The 15,140-nt window shown below is 41.5% G+C and overlaps 1 protein-coding gene across 2 annotated transcripts in view; it reads left to right on the plus strand.

The window, feature by feature from the left end:
* SNCA (synuclein alpha) overlaps positions 1-15,140 on the plus strand; it is a 62,440-nt gene continuing 47,300 nt past the window's right edge. Inside the window, exons 1-4 of one of the 2 annotated variants that reach the window (XM_038136087.1) lie at positions 1-165; positions 1,647-1,792; positions 7,214-7,255; positions 14,528-14,673. In XM_038136087.1, coding sequence (XP_037992015.1) covers positions 1,672-1,792; positions 7,214-7,255; positions 14,528-14,673 — 309 coding nt within the window. In that variant the 5' untranslated portion in view covers positions 1-165; positions 1,647-1,671. Of the gene's footprint in view, positions 166-221; positions 398-1,646; positions 1,793-7,213; positions 7,256-14,527; positions 14,674-15,140 lie in introns of those variants that run through there. The other variant, XM_038136088.1, reaches the window with a different exon arrangement.

A 15,140-nucleotide genomic window follows, 5' to 3' on the forward strand; every position in this document is an offset into this window, starting at 1 on the left:
CCGCCTGCGGGGCTGCCGCCGGGGTGCTGCCAGCAGAGCCGGCCGGCTCCGCGCCCCGGGATGTGCTGAGCAGGGGCCGCTCCGCGCCTCGGCCGCCGCCTGTCCGCAGCCCGCGCCGCCGCCTGCTCGGAACGGGTCGCTCTCCGGTGGCGGAGGAGCCCGGCGGTGAGTGCGGGCAGGGCGGGGCCGCTCGGGGCGGGAGCGCGCGTGTGCCTGCATGGAATTATAGGTGTGCTTCTCTAATACCTAAGGCGGCCAGATAGAGATATCCTGTTGAACGTTCCCGTGTGGGCGCGGGGGAGGGAGGAGAAGCCGGGCGCCGTGTCCGCCGTGTGCCGACGGCGTGTCCGCGGGAGCCCGTGCGTGCCCATATGGTCGCGCCGCTCTGCTTTCCTCGGTAGGTGCCTCGCTGTGTGCATGTATTTATATGTTTGTGCATGTATAGCTACATATGCGCCCACATATACATAGGCGCGACGCCCTGCTCCCTCCCTCCCTCCTCCCTCTGCAGGTGTTTTATTCGATCCACAGCCGCGGTCCCCAGGTGCCCCCGCAGCTGATCGCGGCGCTGCCCCGGGGACGGGCCTTGGGACCCTTTCGGTGGAGGAGCCGGAGGGTCCCGCGGGCCGGTCCTGCCTCCCCCGGCGCTGTGTGCAAGGCTCGCAGCCCCCCTGGCCGTCCCCGGGGCGGCAGGTACCGTGGGCAGTTTGGCTGGAGCACAAACGCTGCCTTTCTTCGCACGCTCGTCACGAGTTAGTGGAAAGCTGCGACAGCCCAGATGCCTTCCTAGACATCCATTCCTCCTACTCAGCCTCTGGCAAAGAAGAGAAGATAACAGGCAGCACTTCTGTCTGTGTGGGTGGAGGAAGAGAAAGGACTACTGATAATGGATTTGTTGAAGGGACGCCGATTCTGGGTTTTAATTACTATTTCAGTGGTTTCAGTGTAGCACTGGATTGTATTGCTGCCAGAGGATTCTCTTAGTAGCTTTAGTGCAGTGCTTTTTAAATCCTGTGTTCTTGCTTTTGCTTTTTAGTAAAATATTTTCTCAGTTCTGATGCATGCAAAGAACCCATTCAGGAAAACTTGGTTTCCAAAAGAATGATGTGGACTGTGTGTAAAATGCTGGACTAATGGAAATGCAACGTTTTTAATTTCCTCCAGTCCTGAGTTGTAATGGCATTTTCTTACAAGTGAACATTTGTCATTTATGAGAGGTTTTGGTTTATGTGTATTGGTTTTCAGTTTGGTCTGTTTGTTTGTTTTTAAGTTGCTGATGTTTATTTAAGCTGGCTTTTTTCTCTGGACGAGAGGTGGAGTATCACAGGACTAAATCTTGCATTCAGCACATGAACAGAGCTGTCCTTTGGGAGAAATGATGCCTTGATAGGCAAGGAAGGCACTTATATCAATGGAACCATCTTTCCATCAGAACTGCATTATTGACAACCTGTCCGTAGGATTCTGTGGAAATAGGATATCTGTTTCACACAGCTGTACAATTTGGGGGTATAAATAATATAATTTTAAAGTAATTGTTATGCCATTCAGTTAGAATGTTTTTTTCCCCTTTCTGGGATAAAAAGCTGAAAAAAACCTTACTGAAAGTGTGTACTATTTGTTGTTTTGTTTTTGTTTTTCTCTAGAGCTGTGTGAAGAAAGTCTTCAGCCATGGATGTGTTCATGAAAGGGCTTTCCAAGGCAAAGGAGGGAGTCGTAGCAGCAGCAGAAAAAACCAAGCAGGGTGTGGCAGAGGCAGCAGGAAAGACGAAAGAGGGAGTCCTCTATGTGGGTAGGTGGGCAGCAGAGAGCACACTGCTTATTGGTGCACCCCAACATTCACAGCTGGATTCTCATCAGACCCATTCTTCTGTAAAAAAATATGTAATAACTCATAGGAGACCATTGCAAAAGAGGTAATTTGTGCCTTCCTGAGCTCTGGTTCTTTGAAGCCAAGTGCCTTACAGCACAGGTCATTGGATGGCACTCCATGCAAGAAGTTTGCCAGATCAAGGCCAAAGGGGTGGTTGGTACAGTAAAAATAAATACTAAAAAATATAAAAGCTGGAGGTGAAGGTAGCTTCAGAACATTGTACAGAGCGTGTGGGGCTTGAACAGGATTTCAGGACAAGACACTTGAGAGGTTAGCTGAACAGTTGAGTAGTAGACATGCTAACTCCTCGGTACGGTGACGGTACCATTTTGTATGGCTAAGTGTCATCTTCTGAAATTAATTTCATTTTCTGTAGTTACAATTGCAAATTCATGGCAAGTATTTTCCATGACTTCTCAAGGAAGAGCCTCTACAGTTAATGAGATAGGGCAGGTAGGCCCTGAGGTAGCAAAGCAGTTGTTAGTGTCTTATTCTAGGCCATGCAAGTCTTGCATAGAGCCTGGGATGAAATTATTTTCAAATCCCTGAGTGGGACTTTCATGCAGGATAGTCATCTTCATTTAGCATGTGTTGGGCTTTAGAAGAGTGTCTTGCAAATGCTGTCATGAAAAATTCAGGGAAAAACAATCTGCCAAGACTATGAGTAAGTGGTTATTTATAAAAAAATGGTTATGGATCTGTTTCTCTTATTCATCAAATCAAGCTAGTCTATAAAAGAATGGAGGGGGAAAAGATACCCTTTTCTGTAGGTTGTTTATGTTCATTTTGTAGCAGGTCAGTTCTGTAATGGGCGCTGTGTGTACTGAGGGAGATGTGCTCACATAACAGAGAGAAATTAAACAGAGCTGAAAACCAGAGGCATTTCTTTTCAATGGGAATACTGAGGTCTCTGGTATTCCGGTGCCTTTTTTGGATTCCCTCTTGCAGGCTAGTGCCAGTCTGTAAGAAATTACTTCTGCTCCAGATAGTGTGGACTACTCATTTGGAATAGACTTCCCTCCCTTTTAAGCCATAGCAAAGCTCAGTGCTCTTGCCAACAAGGATGGCAGTCATTTTGAACACTAATTGTAGGATGAATCTATTTTAAAATGAACATCTGCTCATTTTCAAGACAGCAAAATAGATGTTCTTCCACTGTGTATTGTGCTTGATGTTGGAATTATTTTCCAGAGGCAGGACTTTGTTTTATTTTGTTTTCTTGTAGTCCTGGCCATGCTTCTGGGGTCATTGATTTCGTTGTATTAGAAACCTGCATCGTGTGCTAAATTAATCTTTGTTTCTGACCTTTTCTCCAGAACCTAGTTCTGTTGAACCTAGTTCTGTTCCTGAAGGCAACAGATTTCCTATTGTTTTCAGAGACGCTTTTGTTGAGGTTGAACTTGGGAGGGCAGGCTTGCTGTTTTTTGCAAGAATTTTAAGAAACATCTGGGGACTGCAGAGCCCTGAGCCATGGTAGGGACCTGTGCATGTGGCTGTAGTAATGGTGGAGGATCCTTCTCCCACCAGGTGCCTCCTTTCAGGAGGCAAGAGCTATGTGCACAGTTGGTGCAGGCAAAAGAGCCTTTGGTTGAAAGCTGTCTCCAGAAGCTCTGGCAGCTTGTGTCCAGCTGTGTGCTTGCCCATACAGGCAGGATGTTTCAACAAGTCCAAATAGGGAAAGGAGGAGCTGGGTGTTTCTCTGTCCACTTACCAAGCAAACAGCAGAGGTGTTTCTTTCCCTGTGTAGCATTAGCAGAGGCCGCTGTGATAATCTTTTTTTCTGCAGGCTGATAATGATTGCAGTGCAAAAGGTGGTGAAGCCCCTTTATGAGCTGAGGAGAGGAGCAGCACAATTCATTAGAGCTCGTGGAGACTTCTCACTCCCTTTTTCTATAGTTGGGTTTTCAGATTTGAGGTTCTCAGCCAGATTATACTGTGAAAGCTGCCTGACATCTTGTGAAAAAGAACCTAACAACACTGGGCTGAGTGGGACCTGTTAATCATTTTTAGTTTCATAACATTCAGCCTCCAGTTGCTGGTGGAGATTTAAGAAGATGCAGAGTCTTTGGTCCAGATCCCCGAGGTGATGTTGCTTCCCACTGAAATCAGTGCAATTTAAGTAAATGTGGAAAGCATCTGGACCTTTTTGTCCAAGCTGCTCTTAACTATTATTGTAAGACTATAACCTAATTTTACCTGGTAAGAGTTCTATTAACAACACCTGCTGTTTGGGATGAAATGTGGTCAGTGTACTTCTTTTATTCTTCTTTTGGTTTTAGCATTTTTTTGGCACAAGGAAAATTTCTCTTAGCAAAGGGAGAAACTTAGAGCTATGTAGGAGAGCAGTGTATTGGAGGATTGAGGTTTGTTGTTTTTTTTTTTTTGTTGTTTTTGTTTTTTTGTTTTTTTTTTCCCTGTCCATGCTGAAGTTTCTACTTCCTTCCCTCAGCCCACTGCCTGGCCTCCTTTTAAATACCCAAAATCCCTTCAATACAGTCTACAATGGTTTTTTTATGCTTTCTAAGTATTGGGGTTTTTTTCGCCCCTTCAATTTCTCTGCCAATGGGCTTCAGCATTGGCCAACTGAAATTGGTGGTTCTCTTAAGTTATTCAAGCACAGCATCAGGACCTTTCTTGATGTCAAAAAATGACCTGGTCATTGTTTAGAAAGAAGGACTTAGGCTCAGCAATCCTGTGTGTGCTGTAGATGTAAAACTGCATCTTTCTGTAGCCTTCAAGAGCATTTAGTGTGAAGCAGAGAGGAAGTGAGTGGCAGTACTTAATCCACACTCACTTGGAAACCAGGAACTGAGTAAGAAGGATGTGCTCACACACTCTTGGCAATGCAGCGTTCATGATGTCTGCTGAGCTTCTGCGTGCTTCCAGGGAGCTCAAGTTTTTGCTCAGTTGACTCTTGAGTGTATGTTCCGTGCTCAGGAATGGAAGTTTCCAGTCTGATTGTTTTAGGTGTATCATAAGCTCGCAGAACAAAGGAATAATTTATGGGCAGCAGAGTGGCTGGCAGTTGTTTACTACTCCCTGTGCTGGCACATGGCCTTAGAGTGGAGCAGAGCAGTCATGACCTATTTGGCAAAGCCATCCAAATTCCTCCACTCCCTTTTCATAATGTTTCTTATTTTCCTTTGGTGGTAGAAAAGCCAGCAGAGTAGTCGAGGGTCTGTATTGGTCTGGTGGAATAATGGCTTCAGGACTTGGAAGCAAGTGTTTTCCTTAAACGTCGATTGCCCCTTCCTCTAATTTGGGTTTGTCTCCCAGTCTGTATCCAGCTCTGACAAAGCAATGTCAGCAGTCTGTTGGTCTCTCAAATAGTCCAGAAATTAGTGTATTTGCAAACTGCTGATACATTCCTTCATTCTGGCACAGTGACAGCCATGATAATAAATCATGAAGCGACTTTATGGTTGTTTTTAAAATTGAAAAAAAAAACCCAAAAATGCTGTTTAGTGTTCTCCCTCCCCCCACACAGATGTCTACTACAGCTAGGGAAAGTAGCATTACCAAGTACTAAAATTGCTTCTTGGTTTAGGTTACAGTCATGTTCCTTGGTATTTACATTATCCCTGCTCTGATTGCTCTGTTCCCCTTGTTATGGAGGGTACAACAAGCTAGACTGCTGGTATTTTGGGAATGGCAGGATAAAAGACAGCTAGTTTATCCTGAAATCAGTGTGGACAACCAGCTTTCCTTCATGGCTCGCCAGAAGTCATCCTACTGAATTCTGCTGTTATTTATAGGCCTGTTCTGGCAGATCCTAATGTGCTTCAAGATGCTGTTGTAGCTGCCGTGGCAGGAGCAGCTACTAGCATGCAAGTGTGCAGCAGTGGGGCAAGTGCTCTTGAGCTCTAACATATGCTGTAGGGTCTGAAACACCAACCAGCTGGTTGTTTGCCAATTAATGGATCCGTCTATACATACCCCTGTTCCATATGGGTCTGTGAGCTGAGCTTTTTTAAAGAAAAGTCTGTCTTCCACTAAAAACACCAGCATTTCTGTGCGACTTGTGGTTATAGCAGTGTTGTCTGGGCAAGTGAAGTAAGAATCTACTTGGAATAGGTCCCTCTGGAGATGTGTGCATTGCACAGGTCCTCAGGGAATTCTGTCATACCACCCATCCCTTTCTGGCCTTAGGGAACTGGATAATTGCTAATTCACAGGTTGCCATGTCTTTAATGGCTTGGCTTGCAAACAGTCTGTTCAAATACATGAACAAGGTATTGACCTGGTCTAACAATGCCTTTAAAAGCATGTGCTTAATATGAAGTATTAATAGATACGCTATAAGCCTGCAGTGGTGTTTAGTTGCTAGAAGTCAGGAGAACCCATCATCTGTTTGAATTCCAGGATGTGCTTTGCTTCTTCAGGTCTCATGGTACAAAATTGAGCACCAAATTCCTAAAAGAAGACCTTAGATGTGAACATTTTGTGTATAATGAAACTTTTGATTGTTCAATGGTGACTTCAGTGAGAGAAAGCAGGCTTTTTTAAATGATAAATTGGGAATAAAGAGGGAGAAGACTTCTCAGCTGTTCAACCTCATCATTAGCTAAAGGAACATTTCATTTTACCTGATGTAGTATTTTTTTCCCTTGTATTTGTCATGGATTATTTTTCTACTTTTGCCCATGGGTAAGAGAGCCTTTTCAATCTTGTAATCAATCTAATAGTGCCAGAATTACATGGCTAAAGTTGCATGAATTTGCACTAGTAGCAAATGGGACATATTAATGAATGAGCTTATATTGTGTTTCTGTGTTCAATTGTATTGCAAAGAATTTTGGACAAAAAGTTGCTTTTTTCTAATATTTTTCTGTTCATGCATTTTCTTCTGTTACGTTACAAGTGTAAAATCAGAATTATAAATTATGATATCTGAAATACTGAATGACAGCAAAAAATTGCATTACAAATAAGGTCATTTCTGTGTTGGTAAGAAAAATAAAATGTCATCCTGTCTCTGGCAAACTAGGTAAGATGATTAACTGGGAGCCATAAACTCTGTTAATTGCACATTGTTAAGCATCATAGTCCACAGATGGATACTAATCCCTGAAATGTAGCCAAATTATGGAACTTGACAAGGGCAAGTAGAGGGCTGGTAAAGAAAAAGGCATCTAGTTATGTTTTAAACAGCAGTATGTGCTAATTAGTTTAAAGAACAGTTGTTCTGCCTCTTCCCTTAGACTGAATTTCATAATAACCTTGGAATATATTGTGTGCAATGGTGTGCAGTCTACATGTTAATCCCTCTTTATCATCTATCTAGTCTTTACCAGTACTTAAGAATATGCATTTTCAACCTAATATTTTTTCTTTGTTTAGGTTCCAGGACCAAGGAAGGAGTTGTTCATGGTGTTACAACAGGTAAGATAATTACCTTTTGATTTCAGCTTCTTTGCTGCATGAGATTACCCACCCGTTTAGCTGTTAAAAATTGAGTTTTTTGAGAGCACTATATTTTATGAAAGATGGAAAAGCATAGGAAAATTGAGATATCTGGTTGGATGGAAAGACTGAATGGAAATGGCTTAAAGGAAAGAAAAAAATTTCAGAGTTTTGATTTTAATTTGTCACAGTTATGAATGTTTTGAATTTTTTTCTAAACTGACTAATCTCTCCGTAGCAAGAGCACTTTCAAACTTGGAATTTAATGCCAGGCATGTATCTTCACAATAGCATTTCTACACCAAGAAAGAGTAAATTTGCATTTTAAATTGATTTCCAGGGATCATTTTAGGTATGAACTGAAACCAGTAACCAGTAATTTGTTTTAAGGGACAAAATGATTGGATGTCTTTGATATCTACAGAGTGCAGAAAAGCCTTAGTTGACCATAGGGCATTGAGTAAAATGTATAATTTTCTGCTGTAGAGTGTGGGAGTTCTGAAGCTGTGAAGAAAATGCATGGCCAATAAATTTGTTTTTCCCCTCACAAATTCAGAAATGAATAAGATAGAAGAAAAGGATTTCTTTTTCCTCAGTGTACAGCCAGTCTCTCATTCAGCTGACGTGTCAGTGTATCATTGTGCTCACAAGGTAAAGGATAAACAGTGGTAAGTAAACAAATGTCAGTACTTAATACACAACGCACATAAATGGTTGAAAAGTCAGTCAAGAGTATTTCTGGTTACAAAACAGAACAGAATATTGAGGATGGTCTTTCAGAGCTTAGGCTGAGCATGTGTGCTGTTGTTATGAGATTTGAAATCTCAGCTCTTTAGACCTCAATTAAGAAAAATATTCAGAGGGATCATTGCTATGACCAGTAGAGGATTGCAGTAGAATGAGATTTGGGACACCTATATCCAATATCATCACAGATGTGGGAGCAGCAGCTGACAGCACTAGGAAGCAAGTTAATAGAGGTGGCGTTCGCCAAGCCGGGATGTGGTGGAATCTAAGTCAAGGGCATTTGCACACGTATGAAACATGCTGAAGCACTGCGAGTCTGGTGGGCTGCCTCAGTGGGAGACTTCTCTTCATCATCCTGAAAGAAATTAATGATCTCAAATGCTGTGCCTCTCTTTATGTGATGGCAATATATTTAATTAGGCAGGAAATTTTCAGTAGGTGAATAGAGTTTTTATGGGTTTGAAAATACCTTAAATTTTCTTCTGAAAGGTACAAAACAGATTGTAAAGCCAAACATAAGGGGACCACACCTGTTATGTGCTGTTCCTGTGAATAGAAAATTTGAACAAGTTACTGTTGAATTTAGCCAAAACAGTAGCTGCTCCTCACACACTTTAGGAAACAGGTGACACAAAGTGAAACACCCAAAACTTGGGAATACTGGGTTCTGTGCTGGAGTTTGCCACCTTCTGTCCTTTCAAGCTGTTTGAACTGTTTGGCTGTTGCATGAAAATGGAAAATGAACAGGGAGTGAACAGGCTGAACTGTGACAGTGACAAGAGAAGACTTCAGGCAAAATCTAGAGGTCATGGCTTCCAAAATGAAACAATATGGACTTGCCAGTGTAAGAACAGAGCAAGTGCTTGGACACATTTTAAGAATAAAAACATAATAGCAAGCCTATAAATAGTTCTTCTGGCAAGAAGAGAAGGTAGGTAAAAACAAACCTGGGTTTACTGTAGTGATTCTGTGAGGTGTGACATTAAGACAGAGATGCTAGTGAAGTTGATATAGAAATCAAATCCATTTAAATCAATGCTGTTCAAGTTGATGTGACAAAAATGCCTTTTAAGTTGCTTGTAAAGACCTACTTGTCTCTTTTCATATGACTGAGAGTTCACAAGCTGTGCTGGTCTTACAATATTAAGTCCCTAGTGCATCATGTGAAACCTGAGGTGAAATAAACACTTTGTTATGTAATTAAAAATGGTTTGAGATGTTGGAGACAGTCAGATACAAACTAGAATCACTGATCAAAATGAGTGTTCACAGTTTTGCAGTCTTTTCTTAATGCCTGAGTTCCAAAATATTGATAGCTTTGCTGTCTTTGGATAAGTTGTGATTTAGGCCCCTATGCTGGTGAAATGACACACCTTGAAGAGCTAAAAACCTAAGTGCATTTTTCAGTGAGTTAATTTCCAAACCCAGAATTACTAGACTGATATGTTGCTTGCTTTAAATTTGACCTGATTGTACCAGATTTATTGACATCAAGATACTGTGAAATGAGGATTCCAGGCTGTGATTCACTGGAATATGGTGTGTTATTTGTCAGGTCACCCTTTATCTGAACTTGGGATAAAAGCACCTTTGCTTATTGGTTTTATGGGGTGTATGCCCTGTGTTTAGACTTCACTTCCTAATTCAAATGTCTCTTGGCCTTTGACTGTAAATGCATAATTCACCCATCTTGCCTATCTCTCGGAAATGAACAGTATCAAAGATAAAATATTTACAGTCCATCTCCAGATATTCTAAATAAAGCATTATTTGTAAATAAGTCGGGACAAAAAAGCTCTTAGTCCTTCAATCATGTGAGTGAAGACACAATATTGATAGTAGTGGAGCCATAGTCAGGTGTTTGGCTTAATTCTTTATTTATTCAAGATCATTCTTGTTCTTCTTGATGTTCTTAGTCATTGGTATTCCTGCTCTTTAACTCCATCAGGTATCTTACAGAAAATTGCATAAGTTAAAGAACCACCTTATTTAGGGCATCTTTGTAAATGAGTTTTTCAAGTACTTAAGACAAACTTACTGTTTGAAATACTTACTCCAAAGTATATTTGGTACAATAAGAGTAGGTTCATTAGTTCAGAGAATTCTGTGGTTTGAATCTTGAAAGGTTGAAAGTAGCCAGTTGTTATTTTGAATTGCTCCAGAGGTTTTACATTGATACTGTATGCTACCCAGTTGTCTGTAATAAGTGCAAAGACAATTTCAATGCTAATACCTTTTGCACCGTGCTATAGTCAGGATTAGAAATTAAACACACCCGTGGTGGTGAGTGGTCATTGTACACTGTCCCAAGGTCATTTAATGCAATGGACAGTCTCTGCATAGATAAAAAGTAATCAGGCCATAGCACCGCAAAGCTCTGCAGAAGCAGATTTCCTCTGGGTCTCAACACTGTGATACAAAGCAAATATCAATTTTACAAAGACTTAATGGCTTAAGATCATTAAGCAACCTGGTATTCAGATAAATTTACTAAGTTGGAATCAACCCCCTGTGTTCTGAACTGATTTGTTTGGGCACACCTAATGCTTTCCCCATTACTACTTAGGGTAAGCAATAAAATAAATGAGACTGGCAACGTATTTTGGTTTTTCTTCTCCTGTCGTGGGGTTTTCAGAGCTCTTGGGTCACCAGGCTGGGTCTCATTATCAGAGTCACTCTGGTAATGATGTTGATGTCGTGTTATTCCTTAGAGACAGGCGAGAAGATTGTCTCCTTACTATGATTGCTTTTGCCAAACTGTGCTCTTTATAGTTTGCTCAATTTATCTTCATGGCTCTGATTCCTGAAGCAGTGTGTGAGAGATCTTCCATGGTAACTCCTGTGTCAGCTTTCTTATGCTGTGTCTGTGTGCTGCTTTTGGCTGGGATGGAGGTAATTTTCTTTGTAGTACCTGGTATGGGGCTGTTTGGGATTTGGGCTGGAACCAGTGTTGATAACATAGGGATGTTGTAGTTATTGCTGAGCAGGGCTTACATGTGGAAGCATTTCCTGTTTCTTACCTCACCCCACCAGTGAGAAGGCTGGGGGTTCACAAGGAACTGGGGGAAGACATGGCCAGGACAGCTGACCCCAGCTGACCAGTGAAACTATGGGGAAGGTTGGTGGGGGTCATCTGCTTGGTGACTGGCTGGGCATCATTTGGTTGGTGATGAGCAATTGTTTGAATTTGCATCACCTGTGGGATTTATAAATTTCTTTTTGTTGTTTTCCTTTTGATTATAATTTTTTATTACTGTTATTTTACTTCAATCGAACCATACTTATCCCTTGAGTTTTCTTACTTTTACCCTTCCAATTCTCTTCCTCCCCATGCTGCTGGGGAAAGAAAGGAATGAGCGGCTGTGTGGTGCTTAGTTACCAGCTGGGGTTAAACCATGGCTGTCTGAAACAGAAGCAGTCTTAAGTACATTGCTTTTGTTACTACTTTTATCAATATCTTGTTGTGCCAGTAACAGTGCTGGTGGCCTGATTCTTTCCTTTTTCATTTGAGTTTGTATGTACTAGGCCTTTCCTAGGACAATGTGTTACTGGGAGGAGGAAATGTACTTCAGACAGTGCCTTCCCAAAATACTCTGGTGAGAACAGCAGCCACTGGATAGTTGCTCTTGGTAGGTGATTGTACCTGCCATGACAATATAGTGTAAGAAATGTGGGAGTAATAATGGCATTGAGAATCAGATGGTTTATACTGCAGCATCCACAGTGCACTCAGTTCCACTCTGTTTCTTCATATTTTGAGGGGAAGGTGCTTCAAGAGCTTGAGATAATGAAACTAATTGTGCCTGTGACCATCAGCACAGTACAATCTATCAGAAAGGATGTCTGCTCAAGGCCAACAGAGCCCTTGTCAGCATCAAGCCTACTGAATTTGTACTTTGCGTGTTCTGCCATTCAACATTTTTTGGAAAGGGAAGTTTTCAAAACAATGTGTGGCACTTCCATATAAAAAATTTAACAGAATGAAAATACCCTGAATTATAGAATCAAACCCAATGGTTTGGTTTGGAAAAGACCTTAAAAATTATCTGATTCTAACCCTCTTAAACAGGCAGAAATGCCTTCTGCTACGCCAGGTTGCTCATAGCCCCCTGGCCTTGAGCACTTCCAGGGATGGGGCATCCACAGCTTCTCTGGGCAACCTGTTCAGTGCGTCACCACCCTCACAGTAAAGAATGTCTTCTATATCTAAACTCTTTTAGTTTGAAGTAATCTACTCCTGCCCTGTCCCAACATGTTCACAGAATCCTATCCACCTTTCATGTAGGGTTTTAGGTACTGGAAGGCCACAATTAGCTCTCTAACCAGCTCTGCCTGTATTCATAGGAGGGATTCTCCATCCCTCTGATCATCTTGGTGGTGTCCCCTGGACTCACTCCATCATCACAGAACACTGTTCTGTCCTGGGACCCCAGAGCTGATGCAGCCCTGCAGGTGGGGTCTCTGCAGAGCAGAGGGCCAGAATCCCCTCCCTTGAATTGCTGGTTATACTGCTTTGGATGCACCCCAGGATCTCTGCCAGAAAATGAATGAGACGGAGAAAAAATAAAAAGCAGTGCTGAAATGTACCCAAAACATATAGTCTCTTAATTTTTTTAATTGAGGTATTTATTGTAAAATTGGATTTTGAATCTACTTTTATGAGATGGTACTCTATTTTTTTAGAATACTTTTTCCGTCACCTGTGGGATTTATATGGAACAGCATGAATAAGTTTTTTTCATATTACCCAATTTCATTCTGAAAGACTCCCAGCACAAGCAGGTCTCACTAGGCTTTGCAAGATACAGCATCTTATGTGGACCCACATCGGAAGATACATGCTTGCAAGAATTAGTGGAAAGCTTCCTATATGAATTTCATGCATAAAATCCAAAGCTTTTTGTGGTCTGAAGCTGGTAATAATCAAATGGGGCATCTTAACAGATGTGGTTTTGCACTTGCTAGCATTAAGTCAAACCTTCCTTGAGGGCAACATTTGCTTTTCAGCAAAACCTACTTTTGATTATCTTTCCATCATCCCCCCCCTAAAGAAAGCATGGCAATAGAGTAGTGGATGTATACAAGGAAATTTCTCATGAACTTCTAGGTTATTAGCATGTATAGTGTGGGAGATATTTGAAACAGACTTTGTCTGAAATTAGAAACAGAAAATGTGTAGTCTGTTGTTCTGCTCTATAATGAAAGCTCCTGGTCATAAGAGATAATACTTAATTAGTTATGAACTTTTCCCTTTAAATTAGCTGGAATAAGCATTAAATTATCTGCCTCCATTTTTAGTCCACAGATATTTGTAATTTGGGCCTTTAATAAAAATTGCATACTAGTCATGTTTGGCTTTCCAGCTTTTCCCTAATTTTTGCTATTTATTATCAGTCAGTAATGCATGCTGCTTGCCCTGTGATGTGGACAACTGATGCTCTTTATGTAAGGAATTAAAGAAATGTAATTCATCCACAGAAAGTCTAATGTTCATATGTGCTTCCCAAAAAAACGTCAGAAATGGTGGCCTAATTTTGAAGCAGAATCCATCCTGTGCTCCTAAAGGATGCAGATAAAGCAATGAATACATTTAATGGATCAGATGGGATTTAGCATGAAGGAAAGTATAGGATTAGTTAGAATGGCAAAGATATATGATAGATGTTTTTGAAAAACATTCCCTTGTTTAGAGGAGTGCATGTGTGTTTTGCTAAAAATCTGGATATGTAACTTGAAGGCATGAAGTCATTCCATCCCTTTTCTTAGAGCAGTTTCACTGTAGTTCAAGCTGTCAGAAAGAGCCCTTGGGGATGAATGAGCAGAAAAACACCAGTGATATTCTGAAAGGTAGAATGGCAACTGCTGATGTATATGTAGGCTAAATGAGTTGTTGTTTCCCTGGGGCTTGGAAGTCAGCTATTAATCCAGTTTGCTTTGACGTTCAGTCTTTTTATAAATTAGTATATTATGTATCAGCATTGGGGCAAAAATCTCAAGGGGGTCAGATAAAAGGTTCTATTTGAAATGCTCTGGTTGAGCACTGATAGATCTGCTTTTTAATGAAATAGATCTTAGAAAATAAAAAAGGAATAATCAAAATTTTTTGAGTCTAATGCAAAAAATCATGTCTTCCATGCCTTGTATCATGCAGTTTGGTGGACTAATTGGAATGCATTTCCAAACTAGGATATATTATACAGTGAGATGGACATAATAAGAGCACCTAAATAATGACTTTTCTTCCCCAAAGTGCAGTTAGACATGAATGAAAATGTCAGATATCTTTCACATGAAAGAAATTGAGCCCCAGCTAAGGCTTATTTTTACCTCTGCTACTCCAGCGTTACCAGATGGATAGTTTAATTTCTTAAGATCCACTTGGGGTACAGCAAGTGTAATGGCCTTATGGCTTTTCATCATGTCGGGCTGTCAGTGATAAATTCGCTGAAAAACTTACAGCTCCCAGAGGCATCATGTGTTTTTCCACCTTCTGCTTCTCTTCAGTGGCTGAGAAGACCAAAGAGCAGGTGTCCAATGTTGGGGGAGCTGTGGTGACAGGAGTGACGGCGGTGGCGCAGAAGACAGTGGAAGGAGCAGGGAACATCGCTGCAGCCACTGGCTTGGTGAAGAAGGACCAGTTGGCCAAACAGGTTGGTTTATTTATAGTCTTTTCCAGGTGAAGAAGTGAGCAATGAGGAGCTCATGAACTGAGAGGCAGATGGAGTGTTTTCTGTCTCTCAGTTGTATGAATGCAGGATTAATTGTGTTGTGCCAAACGAACAGCAAGGAAGGTGTCTGCTGTTTATAGCTTGTATTTTGAGTGACTTGCAGGATCTGGGAACTTGAGTAGGATTAGGCATGGAACTTCACTAATCTGAAGTGTTTTAGTTCATTTGGATCATGCTTTAAAGTGGTGGTTCTGAACTCAGGAGCCTCTAGTGAAGACCAGCTGCTGTAGGATTGCTGTTTAGTTTTGTGGAAAGATAACTGTTTTCCCCACTAATTTTGGATTGAAAGCAATCTGCTAGTGCTGAAAGGTCAAACAGCAAATCTCAGGTTTAACAGCACAAGTTGTATCCTCTCTAGTTGTAGAGAGGAGGGTTTGTGTACCAATCCA

This window comes from Motacilla alba, chromosome 4 (genome assembly GCF_015832195.1).
Source record: "Motacilla alba alba isolate MOTALB_02 chromosome 4, Motacilla_alba_V1.0_pri, whole genome shotgun sequence".
Lineage (NCBI taxonomy): Eukaryota > Metazoa > Chordata > Aves > Passeriformes > Motacillidae > Motacilla > Motacilla alba.